The sequence below is a fragment of the Leptonotus elevatus genome, chromosome 2, assembly GCF_054856555.1.
Source record: "Leptonotus elevatus isolate MCC_2025b chromosome 2, RoL_Lele_1.0, whole genome shotgun sequence".
Taxonomy (NCBI): domain Eukaryota; kingdom Metazoa; phylum Chordata; class Actinopteri; order Syngnathiformes; family Syngnathidae; genus Leptonotus; species Leptonotus elevatus.
The window spans coordinates 32,559,414-32,585,969 of NC_141240.1; the positions used below are offsets into that span (position 1 = coordinate 32,559,414).

The following is a 26,556-nucleotide window of genomic DNA, read 5'->3' on the forward strand; positions in this document are numbered from 1 at the left end:
AGAAAGAGTTGTTGGTTTTTTTAGAATTTATCAGACAAAATCTGAGGAGTCATGTCTCTATTATTTATTTATTTTTATTATTTTTTAAATTTAAATCTTATTTAGGAATTTATTTTAAAACCTCTTTTCCAAGGGAGTACTGGCCAAGTGGCGGCAGACGTTACAGTTGCAGCAAAATTAAAATGACATACGTTGTCAGTAAAAAGCCAATTTAAACACAATGTAAAATGACATAAACAAATGATACAAAACACTGAAAACAGGTACAAGTAAAGTAAAGTCTGTCTGAAATGCTCTCAATCTGGATTTAAAATCATTCAAAGAAATAAATTCTGTTAATTTCCAGTCCATTTGCAACAGGTTCCATGTAAAAGGAGCAGAGAATACAAAGGCCTTTTTTTCCCCCCCGAATTCAGTGCTAGCAAATGGAATAGTTAGCAACAAAATGTTCTTTGAACACAAACTATATGAATTAACACTTCTCTGTGTGATTAAGTTGCAAATATATGAGGGCAACAGTCCAATAATGGCCTTATGGGTAAAGGTGTACCAGTGAGCCAAACTCCTGGTAGCCAAAGCAGGCCATCCCACTCGAGAATACAGTGAAAAAAAGAAAAAAGTTCATTTTAACAAGGATTAAATTAGTTTCAGCAATTTTATTAGGTCCTGTAAATTAAGAGCATCACGAAAGATATGATGTCAAACTGATTTCAACACTTTATTGCATTAGGTACAGTATGCTGAACAAAAAGCTTAATGACACAAACGATACAGACCTATAGTTCACCCCCCCCCCCCCCCCCCCCACACACACACACACACTCCCAAATACCACATGCACAAGCAGGACTCTCGAGAATGCCCCAAGCAGTTTGCTAGCTTTTTCAAGAGAAACATGACCAATTCTTTGGAAAGTGAATACAGCTGACCATCAACAGGACCTTGTTCTTGCGATGGAGAAAAAACAAAGGATTTCCTCTCTAACACATATCAGCCTAAATCTATGTGACAGTCTAAAAAAGAGGATTGCTAAAAAAGCCTTACGACATGCAGATGCCTCCTTATGACCGCATGTCATTTACACTTCCCCCAGAGTTTGCTATATGTCATTTACAGTGACCATAAGATACAAATCATGAATGAAAAAGCATTTCCCTACTTTACATACAACATTTCTTTTCTTTTCGCATACATGGAGCTGAGAGAAAATATAGAATCAGTGAGAGCAGTGGGGAGAAAAGGGTAGAGTTGGAAGAACACCCAATCGGTGGCCGAGACGACCATGTATCTCCGTTTTGGGCGGGGGGCCGTGAGGGCGTGCAGCATGGCGTTGATGACTTTGTCTGCGTTGGTGAAGCCCGTCTTGCAATTGAAGACAAAGTACTCGATGGCCAGCTTAATGTAGTCTTGGTTGAAGATTTGCTTGCGCTCGTCATCGAACTTTCTCCAAATGTCGTTCAGGGTCTTCATCTTCACAATGTTGGTGGCTTGGCCAAAGTTACCCGGCTGGATGATGCTCACCTGAGAGGGGGGAATCAAAGGTTCAACATTTCTCCTGGATGATAACATTTCTCTTGGAGCAAGGGAAAGTTATGTGCACATGCATACGCGCAAATGCACATCAACATCATATCAAATCATAGCGCAATTAGCAATTAGCACTTTTGTCATCCTCATTCACCCAATATCTCACCTTTGTTCATCTGAGGTCTTATACTTGTAGCTGTTCTCTTTGCAAAGTGGTAGCTTTCATCTTTGGCCACATTTTCTCCGTTCAATATCTGACGAGAATTTTTTGAAGCTTCTTTCACTGCCTGTTGCTCAAATATATCCTTAAGGGGGTTTTCAGAGGCGTGGACAAACCTAATGGACCTGACAGGTGATTTTTAACATCTAACTGTTTTTATTTTTATTTTTTTAATTTTTTTTTCTAAAGAGCTCAGTATTGTTCATTCGGTAATGTCATCATCATTGCTCATTAACATCTAACTGTTAATGTACGAGCTGGCCATGCCATAACCCAAACCTTATGGCTGTCATTTACCACAAAAGTACCACCGTGAGAAATGGAAAACAAATATTAATTCATGGTGGTTTTTTTTACTTTAACACACCAACAGAAACAACTCTTTGTGGGATAATGCTGGCTTTCACGTGCATTATTCTTCCCACAACGTCGCATGATTTGATTGTGGTTTTGTTTCGTCGAGGTACCTTCACGCCAAAGCTGTCCATTTCCACCCGTAAGCAGTCGGCAAACGCTTCCAGTCCTCGTTTGGACACGCTGTAGCTTCCCATGTTCGGGCAGTTGAAGAAAGAGAAGATGCTCGACACGAAAACCACCCGGCCTGCGGCAGTCGGGACGAAACAAATAAATGGCCAAAGGTGCGGTGACATGAATGCGAGAGAGATATCAAAGATGCGGGGTTGGTCTTGATTCTTTACCTTTTGCAGCCCGCACCAACGGCAGGAAGGCCACGGTCGTCCTGATGCAGCCAAAGAGGTTGATGTCCACCATGTGGCGGAAGTCTTCAATTGTGCTCCACTCGATCTCTGCCCAGTCCGAAATGCCGGCGTTGTTCACCACTGCCCAAAGGCCTGCAGACAAGCAGAAACTCGATGAACTGTGATGAACTCTCAGAACATCTCCACATACAATAAATGGCAATTTCCAGAAATAATCATGTTTTCTGTTCTCACCTTTTTCCGGCAGGTTCTCCGTGACAATCTTCTTCGCCTGCTGCACATCCTCGTCACTGGTAACGTCTAGTTTGAGGATTTTCAAATGACCAGAACTCTGTCGGGCCAGGTTCTGGGCACCCATTCCCTGCGGAAACAAACAGCCGGCAAAGACCACAAAACCCTTGTGGTTCAAGCATCGAGCCAGCTCGTATCCAAAGCCGCTGTCGCAGCCCGTGATCAGCACGGCCGAGCCATGACCTTCCACTTCGGAACTGCAGTGCCGGCGTGAAAAAAGTTTACCAAAGGCAAAGAGAATGACGGCCAAGATGGGGATGATGCTGAGGAGTTGGTAAGCAGATAAAGAGGCGTTCATGTTGGCCAGGCGGGCGTCTGTGAGTCAGTCTGGGAAGAATCTGCTGGTGAAGCCCATTAGCGAGTTCTTTATACTGATGTGACTGTTGCAACACAATTTGTTCAGGTTCTCATGTGACTTCAATGCCTCATTGACGCCACACTTCATTTATTTGGTGTAGCATGTCTAATCGAACCGACATGCTGAATCACACCTTTATCAGAGACTTCCGATACATCGAGTACAGTTTATTTGACTCATTTTCTTTTTAAAGCTTTTATTGTGAAAGTGAAGCCATCTCACTGATAAATGCTTAAAACAAGAACAAAACATGCTGCTCGTCCGCAGCACTAGTTTTTTTTCCACAGTGAAAACATCTTCATATATGAAAAGAGACCACTGCAGTCACGTTCTCTGATTTGAGCTATTTGTAGGTATTTTTTAGTAAAATCAACATTTTTACTTTATCCTATGAACTACTGACAATATAACTTGCAAATAAAAAATACATTGTCATTTTGAGTATGGATTTTTTTGATTTTTTTTTTTTTAAATATACACGCACACACGCAGACAGACAGACCACAAGTGGTTTTATATATATATATATATATATATATATATATATATATATCACCATTCTTCCATTCATTTGACACAAGTGAGATGTCAATTAATACATTTGACAGCATACCTTTGACCAAATTTAAATATTTCAGCCTGAATATGACACACAAGTCTTTCTGCTTCATGATTGCAATGGCGTGCCAATGATTTTTGAACTGCAGCAGTTTTTTTCTGTCCGACCAGGGGTCACACATTATTGAATGACAAAACAAGTGATACACGACACACCTGTGCAATCATATGCATTCGGTTGTGCTCACTGTGAAAAAAATAAATAAAGCAACCGCACTACATACTATGTAAAAGTCCATGTAGGCTTTTATGATGAAGGCACTGTACAGCAGTGAGGTCCAGCATTGTTGGGAACATATGACTGATTTTTAATTGTGATTATTTAATGTTTTTTGTTGTTGTTTTTTTACCCGGAAGGCAGTCGATTCCCGTCAGGTTTCCACCTTCCCGTAGGTGCCGTCAGGAGGCCGGTAGTGTCTCGGGAAAGCTTTGAGTTGCAGACAGTTGAAGGCGTACTTTCTGGAGCCCACGTTCTTCACAGTGTTCTCGCGTCTACAGCCCTCGCTGGTGAGACAAGATACGCATCATAAGTCACAAATAAACCACTCGCTGTTAGGTCCAGTGAGCCCAAAAGATCTTTCTCTTGTGTGAGGAAAGGGGAAGGACTTTGAACACAGCAAAATAGGATAACAGACTGGATTCTCAAAAGGGGAATGCTGAGAGGCTGAGAGGCTAGTCCAAAGTACATTTTGTGCAACATTCAGTATCCCGCAGGAAAATTCAACATTTGGACAGTCAAAACTGGAAAAAGAAATGATTGTATTGAATTGAGACGATTGTTATCTAGCGATTTGACAAATGAGTAGAAAAACAACACTGTAGTTGTGCACAATGACGTGCCAGCAATCTGATGAGATCATGAGAACGAATGTAATTATCTGATATCTGTGGCAAGTAAAAACACACAAACGTATCCTGAAGCAATAGTACAGCAACTTTATTGCATTAGCATCATAATCCTCAAATATTGACATACTATGTACAGTATATGTTTCATGTATGTCTCAATAATTTTCATTTCATTTCAATACAATTCCTGTACAACAGTACAAGCGCTATCTAATCCGCAATGTCGCTGTTAAGACAACAAAAAATAAACTATATTTTGTGTTTGTTGGCCTTTTTAAATAAGAGGGAGCACTTTAATGTCATTACGCATGTCACCAAAAGATGAATCATTATGAATTACACACACGAATTGTTACACGTCATTCTCGTACTTTCATTGATTTGACATAAATACTCAGCGTCTCTCAGAGGTAGTTCAGAACAAGCCAGCACACATAAAATTAAATATACATAAATACCTACCAAAAATAATTTATTTGGCCATTTCGAATGAACAGAAATATATATCAAAAGCAAGGTCTTAAACCTTTCGGGAGTCAGCCGACTACACATTATTTTCAATTCCTTTTACATGAACATGCATTCATTCATGAGTCAAATTTCAAACAAACAAACAAAAATGTCACCAAAAATGATGGACACATTCTGTAGTGGGTGCACATACAGGCAGCGCAGTGGAATAGAGGCAAAACAAAAAACTGCCTCACAGTCCGGAGATGCAGGTTAGAATCTCCGTTGGCTAGCAGTTAAGAAACTGAATTGATGGAAAGTATGTTCAATATCTCAGCGCAGGTTTTAGGCCACCCATTGGAAGAAGAACAGGGACACTTTTAAACTATGAACATCTTCAAAAATGTCTTGCCGACCAGAAAAACTTTGCGTCCACTCAAACTGCTGACGAACGTCTTGAAAATTGCCAGCAATGCCACTTGGACAAACTATATCGTCGCAAATAATGTCGAATTTTGCCTCTCTCGACACGCAGCGAAAGCAACATCGCTTGCCACGGTGCCACCGCACCAAGTCAGATTTTATTTACTGAATTGCCTATGCTGTAGAGGAAGGTGTATATTCGGGGTGAAGTGTCTACTCGGAGAGAAACGTTTATTCAGACAAACAATTTAAAAATAGCTAAAACAACATCAATACAAATTATGGTTGCCTAAAAATAGCATCTATCATACCAATAATATGTTATGGCGAAACAAACCTAGGGACAATGGAGAAAACTAATAATCTGCATACTGTACCTTCCCAAAACGTAACATGAATGCAAAAAAACAACGCACAGTGAGTATGTGAGAGTTGATTGGAATGTTAATTTGCAAAATCCACATAACATAAGATTTTCTTGAATAAAGGTTGTCTGTCTTGGTGTGTAATTGACAAGTGATCAGTGCAGGGTGTACTCTGGTCTTGTGAGTGAGTTGGGATACGATTCAGATTCCTTGTGATCTTGAACAGGCCACAAAAGGAATGGAGGAACAGAAAATTGCTGGCTAAGTTTTGCTGACCGCTTTCTGGGTGGTATAAATACCACATGCTCATGTAATTCAGTCCTCTACATATTGTTAGAGCTAAAAGCTGGGTAGTCATTTTAAATAAAAATAATTCAAGGATCATTATAATCTACAACAGAAACTAGTGCATAGTACATCCTACCTACCTCTGGCATGAATGTAAACCTGCTCTTTCATGAAGATAATGTGCAAAAGTGCATGAAGACAATTATTTAAATGCCTAAATATCATTTTTTTAAACCAACTTATATTAGTTTCAATGTGGGTTGTTTTGGACACAGTCTTTCAACAAGCCAGCTACAGAAATTTTGTGATACACCGCAAACCATGAAGGTGTCACGTATGCTGTCAATTATCCAAAGTGCTTTGTGGAAGAATACAGTTGTGAGCATGACCGCAAGTTACTCATGGAGAGTGACCACAGTCTAACATTAATCAACTACTGCATATTAATATCTGTAAAATAGAGAGGAAACAAGATAATGATTCTGTGGATGAGGCATCAGTTGTACATGCAGCAGAGTTTACGCAGCACAATGGCACCCCCTTGTGGTGAGTATTGTCATCACCAAAAACTGGGCCGGGTTCTCAGCCCAATCAGCTGCAGCGGAGTCTTGCCAAGATAAAAGTCACGCTGAGGAAGATCCAAACCACCAGGAGGTTGGGACTGAGGGCCAGCAGAGGCAGCGAGTACAGGAGGCTGGGGTCCATGCGGAAGTCACGCACCGGCAGTAAACCGCTCAGGTTCTTCTGGATCACACCCTCCCTTGTCCCAATGCTGAGGTGTAGGGGGCAGGAGAGGTAAGGGGGCCACGGATCATGAAAAGGTGCGGGAGGGGTGACGAAAGAAGCAAGTGGTGTGGTACATAAGGAGCAAGAAGTGAAGGGTAGGAGAGGACTCCAAAATAAGTGTGTACATACAGAGAAGTGATGTAATGATGCAACAATGCCAGAAAACAACAACATGAATGCCCATAAATGCAAGAATAGAAAAGGATCTCAAAAACGATGAGTCACATGATAGTCAAACGCATAGGAAACAGGAAGCGGGAAAAGAAGAAAGAGAGAACAAAAGAGAAAATTCAGAAAGATGAATATTAGTAAATGTAAATAATGCTAAGATTGTCCGTTTTTATAGCGTAAACATGTTGGGAAGAGTGTGCGAGAGGCTTAAGTTAAAATGAGCAAGATGTTTGCTTGTTTTTTCATGCTTGGCAGGGAATGAGAAAAAGTAGAGGGGGTGCAAACTAAGGGTAAGAGGTGCCGACTACAAGTTCGAGATGCGCATATCTCCAGCTGCAAGACACATGCTCCTTTTTGCATTTGTGGGAAACAATAATACAGTGAACCCCCGCTATTATCTCTGCTGTGAAAATCCACAGACTGACGCCACCTATAAAAGGGGCTTTATAATTGCTGACAGATGCCTCAAGATGGCAGCAATGTAGCAAAAATGACAGGTATTCTGTTTGGATTTATTTACTGTGGTCTGTAACGGATTGAAGAATATCCAGCCAAGCATCAACATTATGCATCTAGCATGTACACAATCATAAACCCATGTTACATACACAACTGCATTCAGTTGTTGAATTTTCAACACAAACAAACCCCCTTCACATAAGGCTCATCATCAGTATTAGGCTACCTTGCCTAAATGACACGCGAGCACAAACAAATACGCAGAATAGTACTTTTAGTGAATAACAGCTGGTAGGTTAGGGGGGGAAAAATCCATGTACATACAAATCCCAAACACGCAAGGGTTCACTGCATGTTGTGTACTGTTTTGCTATAGTTCGAATCCCCATTGCTGATTCCACACTCTTCATTAAGCACGTGACAGCAAATAGCTCAATAAAAAGCGGGAGTGGTGAGAAAAGGGAAGTAACAAGGGATGGTGGAGAGCAAAATGGTATCTGAATCTAAAAAAAGAAAAAAATGACAAAGAAACGGAGCCCGAGCCATATCTCAAGCAGTGAAGCACGAAAGAAAGAAAGTCGGTGCCTTACCTGCGCATGCAGTCGAGCGCCTGAGTGAAGACCTGCGGCGCCATGCCGTGCTCATGCTGCAGGATCAGGCATTGCTCCAAGGTGACCGACATGGCCGTCCGGTCCTTGGCGCTTTTGCAGCTTGTGAAACGAACCCCATTCAGCCGCCGACAGATCTGAGATCAGCAGAGAAGACGGATGAAGATAGCTAAAGATAAAGCAGGTAGAGATAGCTACTGACAGAACCTTTGTGCTGACCAAAAGCAGCAGTGTTGGGAAATTAGGAAGCAGGCAAGTTGGCACATGTACTAAGCGTATTTACTTGTTTACAGCTGCTGAACTGTGAACCAAGATAGCGATAGCGTTTAACATTAGCCGAAAGTTTTAGCACAACCGCCGGCCACCTCATTGACTAGCGATGACGATCATATATTTTCTGTCAGAGGATGAAACTCTTGGTCTTCTCTGCCGTGTGAAACGCAAGGCGGAGCGATGTTCTGCCTTTGGATTGATCATTGCATTATCTTATCTTGAAAACAGGAAGTTCACCTCGGCCGACTGCCACAGGATGTCCACGTTCTTGTTTTTCCTCGCTTCCACGTTCTTTCCCAAAAACTTGAGCAGCTCGGGAAGACATGTCTGAGAAGAAGACCTCGGGAGGCCTGTGGGTCGGAAGACATTTTATTGCCGTCACCGTGGTGATGGATTGTGAGATGTTTCTTTAAATGTAACGCTGAACTCTTACAGTCCTCAGGCAGGACTTCTTTAAACTGTTCATAGTAAGAATTGAGTCTCGTCAGATTCTCCATGTTGATGAGCTCCTGAAGGGATGTGTCTCCAAACCTGAAACATGCACACACATACTTTTCTAATCCAGAGTTACCTAACACACATATACAGTGGCATCTTGATTTTTATTTTTTATTTTAAATTCATTCTGGTAACTCAATTCAGTTCTATAATCAACTCATTCAATGCCAGCCCAGTTAAAATGGATTTTTGACGTATATAGCCGTCCATGGCACTGAATGAGTCAAAATAATTTCCCCATTGAAATGAGTTGAAATGTCATTAATCCGTTCCAGGCCCTAAAACTAAAACTAAAAACCACCAGCATTTTTGTACTCATGAGTCAAGGTACCGCCACACGAACCATCCTCCCTCCTCACCCTTCACTCACTTCTCTGCCAGCGTCTGCTGCTCGTTGATGCCGACGTTGAAGTGCACCGGCTGGACCCTCAGCAGCATGCCGCTCTGGATTTCCCGCGGCAAAGCGTCAAACATGCTTCCCGGCAGAGGGATGCGGACATTGAAGCCGTCGCGGTTGCCCGTGATGATAGGCAGCATATCGAGGGCGGAGCTGCCCGTCGCCTGTGTGACCTTCAAGATCACACGAAATGTATCTATTTGTCACGCGGATATGCGGCGTTATCAGGGGTATCATTTGGGATAACTTCTCACACATGCAACTTTAAAGCTCTCATATACTCTAATGAAAGACTCTCATGTACTCTACACTACTGTACTATTATCGCTCACACGCACTAAAACGTTTATACATGCTACTAAAACACAACTGGCAATCCACGCACACTCACAACTGGAACTCTCACACATACCTGGAATGCTCTCTCATAAACAACTGAAACTGAAACAAATGAATGCAATGATTCAACACGCAACATTCTCTCACAAGCAGACTGCAGAAATGCTGTCACACACTACCGAGACGCGTGTATTCTTCAGTGGTCGGCCAAGCAGCGAGTTCAATCTTTGGTACTTTCATATTTGGATTATGCATCAGTGGTGTGGTCAAACACGAGTGAAGGTAATTTTAATAAGTTACAGGTTGCTCAAAGTAGAGGAGCAAGAATTGTGTTGGGTTGCCCATGCCGAACAAATGTCATAACAATACATGATAACTTGTCTTGGTTAACAGTTAAATGCAGATTGTGGTATTTTTTTTAATAACATTTATTAGAAATATTATTTTAACAAAAATGGCAGAAATTATTTATGGCAAAGTTTCATTTTTTTTTCAGATTTTAATGGTTATGGCAGACGTCAGATTAATGAAGCAAGGTGTGTATTGCCTTCATGTAGAACAAGTCAAAAGTAGCGAACTGTATTTTATCGAGCTATGGTTGCATGGAATTCAAATGGAATTTTTGTTAATAGAAAATAATAAGAGAAGTTTTAAAAGAAGTTGAAACTTCTTTTGTTAACACAATAATTAATCAAAATGAGACTATATAAATATTATGAGCATTGTAACAATGAGCTCAAGTGTTATATTTGTACATTCATTTATATTTGGGGATAATTGCAAAATAATTGGAGCATATTTATTTTGATTGAATTACAATTATGTATGCATTATTTAACGTGATTTGACTGCATTGACCTTTCATTTTCATTTATTTATTTTTGTTGTTGTTTAGTGTGGTGTGTATATGTTTATTTGAAACGATTGTAATGAATTTGAAAAGAGCCCAGGAAGATTAGCTCCTGAGATGCGTCAGGAGCTAACGAAGCTCTTAATAAACAAAACAAAAATAAACTACTAAAACTCACGCACAACTGATTTTTTTCCCACACACCCACAACTGAGACACTAGCACACACAAAACTGACTTTTTTTATATTGCTCACAACCACAGCTGAAATATTTTCACAGGGTACTGCAATTCTTTCACACACACAAATGAAATGCTGTCACACACGCTACCGAAACACTTTCACACACACTACCGAAACGCCCTTTTACACAATATTGAAATGCGCATTTAATAAGACTGTATTTCAGTATGACGTGTGAGAGGATTTCAGAAGCGTGCATGAAAACCTTTCAGTAGTCGCGCACGTCAACGGTCATCCTACCTTAAAGGTAACATTTCGCAGATCCATGATGCCGACACTCATGTCCTCCAACATGGCCAGTTCCTCTCCTAAAATCACGTCAGATAATGCTGAAGATGTTAGTAATGCGCAGCAACAGTTCAGCCGAGAGCATACGGCCTCTACTCGATCAAACGCGGTGGGCATCATGAGTTGCATGCGTGATTCGTACCGTAAGTGCTAAGTAGGGACTCAAACTCAGCCAACAAGCCAATGGTGGACAGCTGCCGAAGGAATCCATTATCACGTAGGCAGTTCCTCAGTTTGATAATGAAGCCGCAGACCAGGGCAGTAAGCTGCAACACGCACACAAACATACTCACAAGCGTCAACTTGTTGCACACTATATATATATATATACGCATACACAACACTCACACGAACAATCAACTGACCGCTTGGCAGAACACAACGTCACGGCGGTACTGCAGGGACACGTCCATGGCGATGGTCGGGGCAATGTCCTGCATCAGTAGAAAGACCATGGACTGTTTGGCCTTGTCGCTCATCATGGCAACACAGTCAGTGAGAGTGGTGAGGAGAGGGTACAGCGCCTCACTCCACTCTCCTGGAATGGCGCACATGCAACAAAGTCAACTTTAGTGGACCGTTTCTCAAGAATAACTCATGATAGTCAAATCATCTTACAGGACCATTCATTCAATAGTAGAGGTGTGAATTGCCTGGTACCTGGCGATTCGATTCATATCACGATTCATAGGCCGCGATGCGATACCAATTCATCCCGATACGAATCTATAAATTGATTATTGCGATTTCTTAAACTCAATATTTAGAAAATATTCATCAGTAAACTTGTACATGTACATTGTAAGATTTGTATGAAAATTTATTTATTTATCTGAAAATTCAGGTTGCAGTCTGTTTCATGTTTGAACAGCACTAAAATAAAATATTGAGGCTTAATGTTCCATTAATATAACATTCTTCCATGCTTAATGTGTGAAATGCTAACCCTAAGTAAGACGTTTTCTTGAATACTCCCATAAAAAAAATTATGTTTAAACCCTGGAGAACCCACGGAGTCAAATTTGGCTACTCAAATAACAAAGACCTTTTTTTTTTTTTTTTTTACAAATTTAACTTCAAAAGTCCAGAGTGCCACTTCTGACCCCTGCATGGGGTCATCTAGTGGATGAATATTGCACTTACATGAGCCAGAGTGGTGATGAAAAGATGGCTGGCAACATGCCAATTTTGTTGAGCTGGAAATCAATCCAAACAAAACCATCTTCTCAGCAAACCATCAATGGTAAAAAAAATATTTTTTTGTTAATCTATTTCATATCATGTTGCAGAATGCCTAGGAGTATGTTTTATATATATATATTGATAAATTAGCAACTCTGAGCTAGTATGAAAAAACATATATTTTGGTGTTCAGTGAACTTATAGCAGTCATTTAATGTATAATTCATAATTTTCCAAAGAAAAATCCATTCGGCCGCATATCGAATCGATTCGAGAATCGCGTGCTGTAATATCGCGATATATTGTCGAATCGATTTTTTCTAGCACCCCTATTAAATGGGTATATATATGATAGAAATCTGGAAAATGCTAATTCAATAGTTTTTCCATCAAATCTATTAAAATTTACAGAAATTGTATCATATCAGATTAGAAAAACTAATGTAAATGCCCCCCCCCCCCCCAAAAAAAAACACACAAAAAAAACCTGCCCCAAAACATAACAAATCGATTTCAGAATAGGGAAGGAAACTTCCATTTGAAACTATATGAGTACTGTACTGAATTAAAGCAATCTTCAAACATACGTACAACAGTTGAAAAGAACGTTTAAAAAGATGCCGCACAGAGATATGAGTGTGGGATAGATTTTACATTTGTGTATAGGAACAAATGTCTATGTTGGGGTGTATGGATAAATGTATGCAGACTATGCACAGTATACATGTTTATCGGTAGTGTTTAAGTATAATCATCTTTGAGGATATCATACATATGTCAGAACTATGAACATATTGTATTTCAATTAGCACCCTTTGATGGATAAATGTAAATGTGAAAGAATTAAATGAGGTTTAACATTTTCCTACACCTTGCAAGACCGGTAGTACATCGTGTGTCAATATGGAATATTTATCTTGTAGATTTTTCTCCCCTTGTTTGTTTGTACAGCATACGAGAGAGGGAGAGCCACGAAAGTGGGAAAATATGGTGTGCTGGTGAGGCTTCCAGACAGGTCTTACCTGGGTACGCCTCCTCAACGTTGGGGCTCCCATCGAGCAGAAGGGATGAGGTGCAACATGCATGATTGGCGGGCGCTGTAAGCCGTATAAACACAATGTGGATCAAAAATAGTTACCAAGATAGTTTCTCAGCTTTCGCTTGAACTAAACTGGCAAATTTTCACACTAAGCAAATATATGAGCTCATGAAGAGCTAAGAATTTTTTTGAGGCGGTGTTTGGGGTAATACGTTTGAGAATCCCGGCTCTAGAGAAAAGTACATAATAGCGACATATTCCAAAAGACCTCAAGAGGGCGCTTGGATGAGGTGAGGGGAACATAAAAACAGGTAGATGTAAATATGATAAACCTACAGGTATTTTGTTCAGGGTTCGGAGGGCATACGGATGAGATGGCGGGCAAAGAGGATGATGATGGTGATAAGGAGGAGGATGATGATGGAGGCAAAGGTGATGATAATGAAGATGATGATGGACACTCTTGTAATGAACTTCCCGGGTTGATCCAAAAAGCTTGTCTCTTCCCGTTACCTTTGCACAGCCACAACACAGATTTGATCAAAGCCAGTTAATCATTTAAAGGAGACATTTTTTGGGTCAATTTAAATGACTTCCCAGATGTTTTAATTAATACATGTTTGCAACAGACTTTCACACACTTTGCATCACTTTTTTTTTTTTTGCCTCACTGGAATCAAGCTGTTTTGAGGGGGCGGTCCTGTCTTATAACTAATTACTGAGAAATGAGTCCAAAAAAAAATGCAAGTGTGAATACTTATAACACTATTATGTAATGTTAACAGATCACTCAATATATCTCAATATCTTGCTCACAGACACATTTAGAAGAAAAGCTCTCAAATGATTCTCTTGGTATGTTATTTCAAAACTTGGTGGGTGGGCAGGTACTCCAGAAACCCACCACTTAATTACTGTACTTAAATATAGCAATTAAAAAGTCCATTCATCCATCCAATTGAAATGGTCAATTTAAAAGTCAATTTTCTCCAATATAACCCCTTTAAGTGTAATACCCCGTGTGTGTCTGTGTGTGGATGTGTTACCCTTCTTAGCAGTAGCGCCATGCAGGCCCGTGTGCACTCTGTCTTGAAAGGCGTCGTCTGGCTTCCTTTCTTTTTGGAGCAGCTTGTCGACACGCTGGATGATGCACTCCAGAGACTTGTCCACGTTCAGCCACACTTTTTCCTAACAGCACATGGAGAGAGGCAGACATCCCAAATATATCACGGACATGCCTACTCATCTTTGACCGCACAGAGGAAAATCCAGTTGCATAAATGGCCCCTGGGAATTAAACCGGAAGCAAAATGGACAGATGAGGTTTCTAATTTTGTTGCCTGTTGTTTTTGTTTTTCCTTGCCCTCTTGTGGTTCGATTAGGGGATGTCGTTGATATTTGTCAAATGCGGGCACGTGAAGTCCTTTCAGACTCTTGTGTGACTAAGGGCTATATAAATAAACTTGACTTGACTTAAACTTGAACCACATCTGTATGCAAATCAGTGGGCCTGCCACAACTGTATTGGCAGCATTTATGCAAATTTAGAGCTCTGATCTAATTCTGGATCTAATGCTACCCATGTCATTAGGGCTTGGATCATTTGATGGACTGCAATGAATGAATAAAATTAGCAGCTATAGAAATTTATGGATTTAAATATGATTTTCTACTAGTTTTGGTTTCCGGATTTGTAACCAAATTTATGATAGATTACTTTTTCTGATAGATTACTAGTGAAATGCTTTTTTTTGGGGGGGGGGGCACGTACCCACTCTTCCTCATGCCAGTCTACATGCAGCGACGATCGACTGCTGGTCCCGCTCCACTTGGCAAGTAACGTGTCCTGGTCATTGCGAAGGACTACTTGATCTGACTCGGCGGAGGGAGACAATTTGGAGGCGATGTACTCGGGCCGTGCGGCATTCAGGGCCTGAATGGCCGACGCGAGCAGCTTACAGTCGCATACTGTCACCAGCTGTCGAGTCTGAGTGGCGAAATATCACGTGAGGTCATGTGATCTTCATAATGTGGGTGCTAATCAATGAGACAGGGAGGTGATGTACCTTATCGGCCAGCGTGACAAGTGTCCTTTCCAGTCCGCTAGCAGACCGGTCCTTCGCAGCTCTCGAAAGCCTCTCGGCATAATAGTTGACCTGTGTTTTTAGTGTGTTGATGTGGGCGATGATCTCCTTGGCTCGAACCACGTCCTGAGGAATGAAGACGATGGACTGCGAGCTGGAGAGGGCGCTGCTGCGGAGAGCAAACATCTGGTTTTAGACGTTTGTTTGAGACAACATTTCATGGCTTAGATGCGCTTATGTGATAAGGCAGTGATGTCCAAACTAAGGCCTGAAGGCCATTTGCAGTTCCTTTTTTTCCACCATAGAACTATAATCAATTCACAATTTATAGAATTTCTTTATGCATTGGTTTTAATTTGTTTAATGAATTAAAGCTGCATTCTTCTAATTTTCTGTATGTGGAGGAGGAAAAAGTTTGGACACCCCTGGTATCTCGTTAAATGAAAAAAAAAAATGAAGCTATTCAACAACTAGCTAACAAAAATGCTTATTACATTTGTATTTCTTTTTCAGGCACATAAGATGGCATGCATGCACAACAATCCAAACAATACAACAGTTAAAACAAAAACACTCAAATCTGCTATATTTTTACGTACACAATTTGAAACACTTGAAACAGTTTCATCAAGGACCTTCCTGCATTGATTTCTTAATGGTGTTCTTCCTGTGTTTGTGTTTTTTTTTCTCAGTACTCCAACTTCCTCCCACATTCCAAAAACATAGTACAGTCAGTAGATTTACTAAAGAGTCCAAATTGCCCACAGGCACAGGTGTGAACGTGAGAGTGACCATTCCACGGTGTCAAAGTCAAGATCAGTCATCAGGATAACTGCAGCATTCAACAATCACTTGTATCATATCACTGTTCAAAACAATACAACTAGTGTGTCACGTGTGTTGCTTTGCTGACGTGTGTGAAAGTGAAGTGATGACTTAAGGGATGCTTTTTTATTGTTGCACAAACACAGACAAATGAAAAGAAGCAAAGCAGTGCGTCAACTCACCAAACCTCCTCATATGCGCTGACCACAAAAGTCACAAAAACAAAACTATTAAAAAGGAAGCTATAGGATAACGGAACGAGAAGTAATGAAATAATTCACAAAGTAAATGTGACTGCAGCCAAATTATAGATCGATTGCATAAAAAGAAAAATATATCACCATGATTTAGTGAATAGAAACAGTTTTTTGTTTTTTTTGCAAACAGTCTATGAACTTACTGTTTCTTTGCCTCCTCAAACTTTTGACTAATTTTCCTCAGGCCACCGTGCTTAAACCCCTGGCAATGTGCAGCCGGTGCTCCAACAGTGATGATGTCATATGTGTGCTCTAGGAGTAAAGGTGCAAACAAATGTAAGTACTATACATGAGTACGCAGCAATGATAGCAAGTGTGTGAAAGTAAGCATCGTCTAACCCAAGCCCAAATCGTCGTGCACCCTCATCCTCTGAATGTGCAGGTTGGTCGGCATGAACTCCATCTTCTTGTCGGCCTTCCGGCTGCTGGCTTTGAACGACGGACCTAGTAAAGCATGGCGATCTTAGTAAATCACACACTATCTGCACATGCTAATAGGATTCGAACCTCTGTAGTTACTGAGGTTAGACAGTGTTTCTTGGTAGGAAATGATGACTGTTTGATAGTGTGAGACGATCTGTCGTCGTAGGTTCTCCCAGCAGGGTGACAACTCTCCCAGCTCTTCGAGCTCACCAACCCTGCCAGGGAAAGTATGTCGAATATGAGACATAAAACAGTCTTCAAGCATCTTCACGTCAGCATGTGTCTTTGTACCGGGCTGCGTCCTCCTCCAGTAATAATTTGACAAACTGTTTGGGGATGTTCAGGGACAGGACGCTCTCGGCCATCTGCTCTAGCACCCGCAGGTGGTTGGCATCCGTTGTTGGGAAGCGGTACATTCTGGACATGGTGCCGCCAAATACTGTGGATCAAATGGCCATTATTCATTTGGACTTGGGTTATTCTGAGAGATCTTATTATCACTTAACCCCTTCAGACCCGTAGATGGTCCCAGTGGACATGACATATTGGCATGTCTAAAGCAATAAAACGCATCATTTGGATGATGTCAACACTTCTGGTTCATGATTGGATCTCAACTAACCAATCACAATCACAAGTTGATTTGCATGATGTTCATGTTAAAAATGTTGCATATACAGTATGCTTGGTAAGTTTACAACACGTAATTACAGCCATATTATTCTGGCCTCCACTATAGCAACTAAAAACGTGAGATAACTCCCCCAAAAAAATCCATGTTGTTCTTATGCGAAAAAGAGAAAAAATCAGCAAAAAACTAACAAAACAAAAACAAAGAAGACATTTTGCCCAGCAGAAAAAACGTGGGTTATTATGGATTTTCACATTTTCATTTTCTTTCGTTTTGGAATTAAATTTAGTTTAAATTAGTTTTCAAAGTGATTCTGTTAGTTTTTATTATTTTTAGTATTTTTTTAATGCTTAGATTTAGTTTAGTTTTAGTTAGTTTCAGTATTAGTTTGCGTTATTTATTTATGTATTTATTTATCTATTTATGTATCTATTTGTGTATCTATTTGTGTATCTATTTGTGTATCTATTTGTGTATCTATTTATTTATTTATTACTTGTTTATTCAATAAACACCATGGTAAAATTAAAACATCACTTCTGTGTGGCACACTTTCAAACGTCCTTATTCCGGTTAATATCTCAATAAATATACTTAAAATCACATTTAAAATCATCCCCAAAGGCTCATGTATTAAATTTATTACCAAAGACTAAAACAAAGGAAATTTTCGCAGTAATTATAGTTAGTTTAGTTTTTAAAATATAATTCTTTACAATAATATGTTCTATGCAGCCCCACTAGTCTTAATATGGTATTTTGATTAATATTGCGTTAGTGAAATATGAGTTAAGCAGCAAAATCCAGCAGTTTGTATCAATATTCCATTCCAATATCAGAAGGCGGCCATTTTTCCACTTGCTGTTGAGTGAGAATGACATCACAGTTGCTCAGGTCTCAGGCAACAACCAATCACAGCTCAGCCTTAGAAAACAGGTGAGCTGTGATTGGTCGTTGCCTGAGCCCCGAGCAACTGTGATGTCATCTTAAATTGACAGCAAGTGGCAAAATGGCCGCCCTTGAGATGGATAGTGCTGGATTTTGCTGCATAATTCATATTCCACAAATGTAATATTAATCTGAATGTCATGTTTAGACTAGTGAGGTCACATATTATTGTCAAGAAATCTAAGGTGGACTTCCCCTTTAAGTAAACAGATCCCTGACACTCATAGGAGGAATCAATGCACTGCTTGATAATATGATTTGTGATGTGATGTATATATTATCCACTCCCATGACAGATGGATGACAGCAGGATAGCAATAAGAAAATAGCCAGTTCATTTCAAAGGATGGGGGTGAATCCAGGTTTGAATTCTGCTATACAGCCAGAATATAGAAACTGGACTAGTTATTGGTGAGATACTCGTTTGCTTCTTGAACAAAGCTAAAAGGTGCTGAGGGATGTCGTCATACCTGCGCGCAGGAGGGTGTCTCTGCACAGTGAGGCATACTTGATTCGAACTCCCATTGCCTCTGTTAGGCTCTCATCAACCGGCAGCACTGTCTACAGAGAATAATGAAGGGGCCTCAGCTACACGCTTCATAGTCAAAACGGATTTTCTGAAATATACCATCCTACCCGGCCATTGATATTGTCGGGAAGGCGGCTGACCACAAGTCTCTGATCTGCTTTCTCTTCCATCTGCCATGCGGCCACAGAGATGTTTCCCACCCGTTTGTTCTCTGCTGACCTGTGCAATGAAATCAATCAACCCAAATCAAGACCAGGTCAGTAATCAGTGCACTTTTTCATGAGGAAGAATGCGGTGCATGTGTTACCTGAGTTCCATTTCTAATCTGTGGTCTTTGTCTTGCAACAACTCCTTCACGGGGAAAAGTGCTGAGCCCAACATGTACATCTTAACAGAAAAAAAATAAACCATAAGGTTTCCACTTCCAAGTGCAAGTAAAGATGACTGTGAGTGTAGATGTCACACCGTGCCCTGGGAACGGTCCTTCACGTCGTAGACAGCCAGTTTAACCTGCGTCTGCTGGTTGATGTTGGAATCTTGGAAGAAGGCGATGCTGCTGAGGAAGATGGGGTTGCTCGTACCCTGTTGACAACGAGTGGTGTGTACAATGTGAATCATCAGGACCTAGAAAACCTCGCAACACAAGTAGTTTTGTCGGGCTGGGTATCGATTCTAATTTCCTTAAATAATTTGATTTCGATTCACAAGTGTTCAGGTCGATTCAATTTTGATTTTTTTCCTAATTCAATTTGATTCACTTCAGTTCAATCAGATATTAATTAATTATGGAACATCAATGTATATTAAGGACATGATAAAAACGCAACAAACATTACATTCTAAATGAAATTTTGCAAAGGTTAAATGATTTAATTTATTAATAAAAGCAACACGTTATAATCACTTCAGTGTTACACAAACATTGACATCGACAAGGATGAGATGAAAATAATTTCCTAATTCTAATTCAATGATTGTAAATATCACGGAAGAGGATTAGGGCCAGTGAAGAGAGGGAAAAAAAAGTTTGGCAGGATTCTGACTTTATTCTCATAATTCTCACTTTAAAGTCAGAATTATGTCTTCAATTTCAGAATTCTCACTTTAGAGTCACAATTCTGAGAATAAAGTGAGAATTCAGACTATAAAGTGAGAATTCTGACTTTTTTCTCAGAATTCTTAGAATAAAGTCAAAATTCTGACTTTATTAGTGCTACTATTATTCTAAATTTTAAAGTGAGAATTCTAAGAATAAAGTCAGAACTCTGAAGTCAGAATTCTGAGAATAAAGTGAGAATCCTGCCCAACTGTTTTCTCTCTCTTCACTGGCCCTAATCCTCTTCCGTAAAATATAAATTAAATAGATTCTGAATCATCTTTAAGTTCAATAAGTCAGGTCTTTCTTCAATATAAGAAAATACATAAAAATTCATGTGAACAGTACATTTCAAGAAAACAGTAAGATAAAAAAAAAACAATTCTATTTTCTAATGAATTTATTGGAAAAACATATTAAAATAATGGATTCATTCTCAGAAAGAAAAATCGATTTGGTATTTATTATTCGATTTTTTTAAACCCAGCTCTAGCTCTATGTGTGTACGAGTATCACCTCTATGACTTCCGTCTGGGCATGTTTGGTCCAGAAAGCCTGTGGTGGCGTTGTGCAGCTCACTGCTACAAAACTGTTAGGTTTCCGATCCAAACCGGGAATCAGTAGTTCAGTGCAAGCTGTCAGATGACACACACAGGCAACAATTACCCTACAACACTAATCAACATTTTATTTTATTTATTTATTTTTTTTACTCACCAATACTGAACTCAAGCACAGGTGCATCCGGGTCTTGACTATTTCCTGGAACAGACCTCACATGAATGAAGCTGCAGTTTATTGCTGACGTCAAATACTGACTGATGAATAACTGCATCATTAAGGTTGGATCTGGGCAACTGTGGATGAAGAGGCTCTCGCAGCAGAGCCAATATGTGTGTGCGCAATTTAGTACGAGGACATTTTCAATTTTGACATTTGATCAAACTGAGCAACTCTCTTATTTCGCATATTTCAGTGAACTCTCACTTATCCTTTGTTAATCAGTAAAAAAGAAAAAAAAGATAAGTGAGTTGAGGAGTTTCATTTAGCCATGACGAGTGCTCCGCTGCCATCCTGAGGTGTAATTGAGCAATTACATACCATTTTACTCAGTTTTGGCTATTCTCAACAGGGCTTATTCTCAATTCCGCCGTTCACTGTAATCTCAGTTGTATATGACATGCTCATTTACAAAACTGTTCTACCAAAAACGTAAATCTTCTCTTCCTTACCTGCTAGGGCCAAGCCAATCATCTCATTGGACAACTGGAACGTGTTTGCCCGATAGACTGACCACGGCCTCTGGGTCCGGCCAGTGCGCTCTCTGCCCCCTGCCATGCTGGTCTGGGAAGAGGCGGTGATGGCAGCAGGCCCTGAACACACAGCCTTAAGCACAAGCCGTCACACACTCCCATGTGATTTGGTCGCTTCCCCTGTCAGGATCCACGGTTCCTTATAGAAGCATAGAAGCAGATCACCTTTCTTCATGAGACACAGAACAAAAAGAACAATGCGTTTGTTCGTAATGACACTTAATGTACATAGGTTGAAATGATCAGAACGAAAATCGATGTGTTGTGAGAACATTTCAAGAATCACAGTTCCACACTCGCGGCTGACTAACTTCTTGTTGTTTAAAAAAAAAAAAGAGGAAGACATCAGACCACAGAAGGACATTTGGTAAACGAAAAAAGGAAGAGTGTGTGAAACTGAGATACATAACGTTAAGTCCACACATTCCAAATCCAAGTTAAGTCCAAAAGACACTCAATGACCAAGAAAGAAAAACTGTGCATCACAGGTTATTAAACTCATTGATGCTTCTTCCTGGTGCCTCACCACACTGGCAGGTTAAAATGGTAGATGACAGAATATAAACAACCAGTTGTGTGTTGATATGAAAAAAGTACAGACCAAACCACTTACAGTACATTATTTAGCTTCCATACCAGAACACTATAGGACTTTCCAAACGTATCTTTCAAATGTTAAATTTCTCTTATAACAGGCACTTGCGGATTTGCATATGCGTGGATAAAAAAAAAACCCACACACACACAAATTAACACAATATTTTTCAGGAGATTTTGAACATTTGTTTTTCATTAGTTCTTATATTTTTCCTCACCCCCTCTTCTCCCCCACCCCACCCAGGTTTTGTGGAAAACATATATGGAATGTTCATCTGTGGCTTTTTTTAAAGCAATTTTTGGGTCTGCAAAAATAAACAAACAAATAAATCGTTTCCGTAATGCATTTCAATGGACATCAATTATATGCAAATTTTCACAATTTGATTTATATGAGGCGGCTGGACGACCGGTTAGCATGTTCGCCATCCAATGTGCTACTAGGTCAATCGCTGGTGGCCTACTTCCTGATAACCGGTCCCCGCTGATCTCTTGGCGGCACCTGATGATTTGTCGCAGTTTGATTCACAAGACCTATATCTGCTAAGGGGACCTACTGAAAATCATCACCTGTATTATTTGAGATCTGAGTCTTCCTGGTACACATGGATATTAGGTTTTAATTGTCTAAATGCTCTTAATCATCACATACTTGGAAACCCACATTAAAATGCATACAAAAGCCGTAACCTTGAACCACAAGTGTTACTTGCCATAGAAAGAAACTCCTTTGAATGACACGTTTCTAGTGACCTAAAACTGTTTCCATGATGACTTGAAAAAAAAAAAAAAAAAAAAACATAAATGGGTTTAAAGGACGTCTTAAATCATTCATTCAGCGCTAAGCGAAAAGTTGCCATACAAGGGGAGCTCCAAATTTAGCTTCTTCTCCGTGTCAAGTGTGTGTATACCTTTCCGCGCAGGATTTACAGTGGATGGAAAATCTGGGACAGAGACTCCTGACGGCTGACACATGAATTCATTTTCTACCACTTACCCTGTTTAGAATCCAGGGTGAGCTGGAGCCTATCCCAGCTGACTGGGCGCCAATCAATTGCAAATATAGATGAATTCACATTCAAATTTATGGGCAACTTCGTGTCTTACGTGCATGTTTTTTTGGAATGTGGGAGGAAACCATCTTGTTCATGTGTAGAAGTGTGTGCGTGTGTGTGTCAGTGTGTTTGGAGTCTATCCAGTTCACCAAACATGGTAAAAGGATTTTTTTTTTTTACTGAGCAAGAGCAAGTCAGTCTAATATTCTCTTAAATCTATTTCTTACTTGGGAGATGGAAAAGTTGCTTTTTTTTTTTAATTAACTCCCATATTCACTTGCATAGTTAAGGCACAACAACAAAAATTTGTTTGTTTGTTTTTTCCCTCAGGAAAGATGAAATAAATGTGTCAGTCATAGTATCTTACAATAAATATTGAAGAGTCCCTCTTTTTCCAGGAGATGAAATGGGACTGTGAGGAGGACAATCGATGAAGCAGGGGCAGCAGGGGGGGTCACAATCTGATGAGGAGAGAAAAAAAAAAGCTTTAGAACATGTTAACCTGCCAGCTTACAAATTGACAAAACTGAAAAGCTGCCAAAAAGTGTTTTCCGCCATGTTGGTTAAAACAAATAATAGGACACTGTGTGTGTCAGCTGTGAGTTCATTCGACGAAAGCATGAATAATGTCTTTGGACAGACAGAGCAGCTGTAAAGCCTTTCACATGATAATGACCACCGCCGAGCTCCAACCATCACTCTGAGTCACCTTGTCACCCTCTGTAAAGGAACCGCTTCTACGCTAGTTTTCTAGTAAAGCGCAGACTGATCTTGTTCACAAAAAAAAAGGGTAAATGTTTTTTCTTGACACGCGTGCGTCTCGTCTGCGTTGCTCAAGTTGGCAGCACTTCCTTACGTTGTGTATGTTAAAAGCCTTGATCTGCAGAAACATTTAACTCGACGGCTGCAATATCAGGAAAACACTTTAGGATGTCAACCCATGTTGTACTAAATGCATTCATTGTTTGGCATAAAGTATTTACCAAACAAAAGGGGAGGCATTTTTTCTGGCGGACAGATGCACTGTATCATGAAATCTGATGAGTGCTTATCAATCAATATACATGCAGTAGCTGCGCTTTTTTTAGGCAAAATGTCACTGTCCTGCAGTTGCTAGCACACCATGATGATGCACTTTTCCTTCAAATGTCCAAACACAGCTCAGCCTCCGCCGTCCGGATGCCAACAAGAGGTCATGATCAGCGTTAATCAGTGTCGCACGGCAGCTTCAATTTCCACACGTACCCGAGGATGCCTCGTCTCGCTGCGTATGCCGACGATGGATGTAAACAAAGTCACGTTGCTGAGAGCATCACGAGGCAAAGAAACAGCTGCAGTCTCGGCCCCTCTCCTCTTCCTCTCACACGTTTAACTCTTTCACTTCAGCAAAAACAGCATCGGATCCACAGCTGCATCACTTACGTGTGACATATTTGGATGGAAGCACTTTTAGGTCATAATTAAATGCAGTATGTAATATTTTGTTTAGTGTGGATAAACATACAACAGTGTGTTTCACAGTAACCTCATGGTATTATTAGCAACTCATTTTTCCCCACACAAGCCACAGGAACACCTGGCAGGTTATTTTCCCCCCACCTTTTGGATGGTGTGGCTATCACATGACAGTGTGACCTACAAACACACATACACACATACACACATACACACATGCACACACACTAAGCTTTCAACTCTTTTCTTGAATCCACCTCCGTTCCCCTTGATGCTCATTAATGATTCATTAGACTGGACCCTGAGAGATCCAGTATCAGAACTCCAGTGTGTTTCTGTGTCACACACCCTCAGATAACAGATGGATTACTTTAAATCCTGATACCTTGCACACATGTTTTAATTTTTTTGTTTACTCTTATATCTTCAACAGCTGAGATAAATCCACAAACGCATTGGTGGCAAGTAATACTTATAGAAAGCAAAGAAGACATTATTTTATGACTACGCAACCATAGAAAAAAATATATACATCGCTATTATTTTATATCCATGTAACATTGGAAAAAAAGTCAGCATTTTGTATTTTATTTGAGCAGTTATAATAACAATTGATAGTTTTTGATGTATGAGCTCTCAACAAATGAGAAGTCACTCAGTGGTTAAAACTACAGAGCTCAAATTATTTGGCCTAATGGACTCACTCTGTGAATAGCTCATCTGTGTAGGGTGCAATAGCACACCTGTATTTGAGGCCTAAAATAACAACACATGTTGTGAATGTTAAATCAACCCTTTGTTAAAGGTTGTTAAAGGTAGAATTGATTTAATTCCACCAGTGGACAGAGACTAAAAATTTGAACAATGTTTTGTGATAAATATAGTACACATAACATGATTCCCATCCACATTTGACCAGAAATACATGTGTTTTCAATTGATGGCATTGTTATGATGCATTTGAGGAACTACTGCGACAAGAAACAATCATGAGTTTCCTGCAATCAGCTTTGTGTTTAATTAAGGCCCAGAATTCACAAGGAGTAAATCAGTTATAAGCAAATTGAGAAAGGACCATCATTATTTCTGTAGTCATTTTTCCTCAACATTTTTGTTTGGTGGTCTTCACTGGTCTGTCATGAGATATCGTTGCTGTAAAATGAGCGCTTTGGTTCAATAAACGTCGGGAGACACTCAAATAGATGACATGTCCCTATAATAATTTTTGAAAAATATGCAGAAAAGATCAGATCACCCCTCACTTTGCCATTGCCTCGCCAATGTAACCCCCAGTCACTGTTTTGCATTTTACAATAAAATGCAACATTTTTGCGACCACACACACGCTCTCACACACGCGCACACAAGCACGAACAAACAAGCGCGCGCGTGCACATACACACACTGCAAGAAACAAGACAAAGAGAAAAAGAGAGTAATTTGTGTCCCAGGAGGATAAAATAGTGTTTCCTTAAAGTTACGTAATGCAGCTAAGACTGTGGCTGGCTGACACAATGTAGGCACAATTGAGTCATTTCCTGCCAGAGACTTGCATATCTTCTTGTACATTTTCATATTTATTCATGTTTAACCTTGCATTTCTTGACGTGAAATATGCAAATGCCATGAATGGACAGCACAATTTAACTTGTTCCCAAACAACACAAAACTCTGAAGTTTCCGAAGAATCTCGTTTTCCAAAGATGTAAACAGTCAAGCAACAACACAAGAAAAGCGATTACCTTAATGAAGACATTATTTAAGTCAGCATAAGTACTGTATGGTAATTACTTACATTCTGCGTTTCAATACATAATAGATTATCCACTGATGATATGGGAAAGACTATTATTCGTCGTCGGAATGTCTTTCCGACTGCGGCAAAAGTGACAGCCGAGCGGACTAGTTCCGCCTCCTGCGTAACATCAAGTGACGTCATCACGCCCCCTACGTCACTTTGTTTCAAAATGAACATAGACCAAACAAAAACAAAACATTAAGTTAGTGTTCCGGGGTGCCAATTCCCAAAAATTAATGGATTGTACTCCCCCACCCCAAAAATGAAATATGATACAGTTCAGTAATTCTCATTTTTTTGAAT

General features: G+C 40.0%; 2 protein-coding genes across 10 annotated transcripts; both read right to left on the reverse strand.

Moving 5' to 3' along the window:
* Positions 1-810: 810 nt before the first annotated feature.
* Positions 811-3,055, reverse strand: LOC147179644 (D-beta-hydroxybutyrate dehydrogenase, mitochondrial-like). Its single transcript, XM_086068022.1, has 4 exons — positions 2,701-3,055; positions 2,446-2,598; positions 2,215-2,348; positions 811-1,521 (listed from the first exon to the last, which is right to left on the reverse strand). Exons 1-4 carry the CDS (start codon positions 3,053-3,055, stop codon positions 1,156-1,158), a joined length of 1,008 nt encoding a protein of 335 aa, XP_085924148.1. The 3' UTR covers positions 811-1,155.
* Positions 3,056-4,091: 1,036 nt separating this feature from the next.
* Positions 4,092-26,376, reverse strand: LOC147179645 (inositol polyphosphate-4-phosphatase type I A-like). 9 transcript variants are annotated; one of them, XM_086068020.1, is made up of 27 exons: positions 26,251-26,376; positions 23,368-23,461; positions 21,268-21,487; positions 20,753-20,797; positions 20,552-20,670; positions 19,405-19,521; positions 19,247-19,326; positions 19,047-19,158; positions 18,881-18,971; positions 17,123-17,270; positions 16,916-17,046; positions 16,748-16,852; positions 16,552-16,660; positions 16,334-16,351; positions 15,309-15,492; positions 15,014-15,229; positions 14,289-14,430; positions 13,579-13,755; positions 13,226-13,300; positions 11,387-11,559; positions 11,164-11,287; positions 10,974-11,041; positions 9,274-9,473; positions 8,839-8,936; positions 8,643-8,755; positions 8,115-8,269; positions 4,092-4,237 (listed from the first exon to the last, which is right to left on the reverse strand). In XM_086068020.1, exons 3-27 carry the CDS (start codon positions 21,371-21,373, stop codon positions 4,105-4,107), a joined length of 3,039 nt encoding a protein of 1,012 aa, XP_085924146.1. In that variant the 5' UTR covers positions 21,374-21,487; positions 23,368-23,461; positions 26,251-26,376; the 3' UTR covers positions 4,092-4,104. The 9 variants fall into 9 exon arrangements, with proteins under 9 accessions (XP_085924146.1, XP_085924143.1, XP_085924147.1 ...); XM_086068017.1 differs by having other exon boundaries at positions 15,309-15,495; XM_086068014.1 differs by lacking the exon at positions 4,092-4,237 and adding an exon at positions 4,655-6,880.
* Positions 26,377-26,556: the final 180 nt, after the last annotated feature.

Coding starts and splice junctions, on each gene's coding strand:
- LOC147179644 (XM_086068022.1), bottom strand. CDS start 3,055: ATGAACGCCTCTTTATCTGCTTACCAACTCCTCAGCATCATCCCCATC. Junction 2,349..2,445: donor GTTGGTGCGGGCTGCAAAAG/GTAAAGAATCAA, acceptor CGACTGCCGCAG/GCCGGGTGGTTTTCGTGTCG. Junction 1,522..2,214: donor TGGACAGCTTTGGCGTGAAG/GTACCTCGACGA, acceptor CCCCCCTCTCAG/GTGAGCATCATCCAGCCGGG.
- LOC147179645 (XM_086068012.1), bottom strand. CDS start 21,373: ATGGCAGGGGGCAGAGAGCGCACTGGCCGGACCCAGAGGCCGTGGTCA. Junction 14,431..15,013: donor ACTGGCATGAGGAAGAGTGG/GTACGTGCCCCC, acceptor ATGTGCTGTTAG/GAAAAAGTGTGGCTGAACGT. Junction 13,301..13,578: donor GAACCCTGAACAAAATACCT/GTAGGTTTATCA, acceptor TACGGCTTACAG/CGCCCGCCAATCATGCATGT.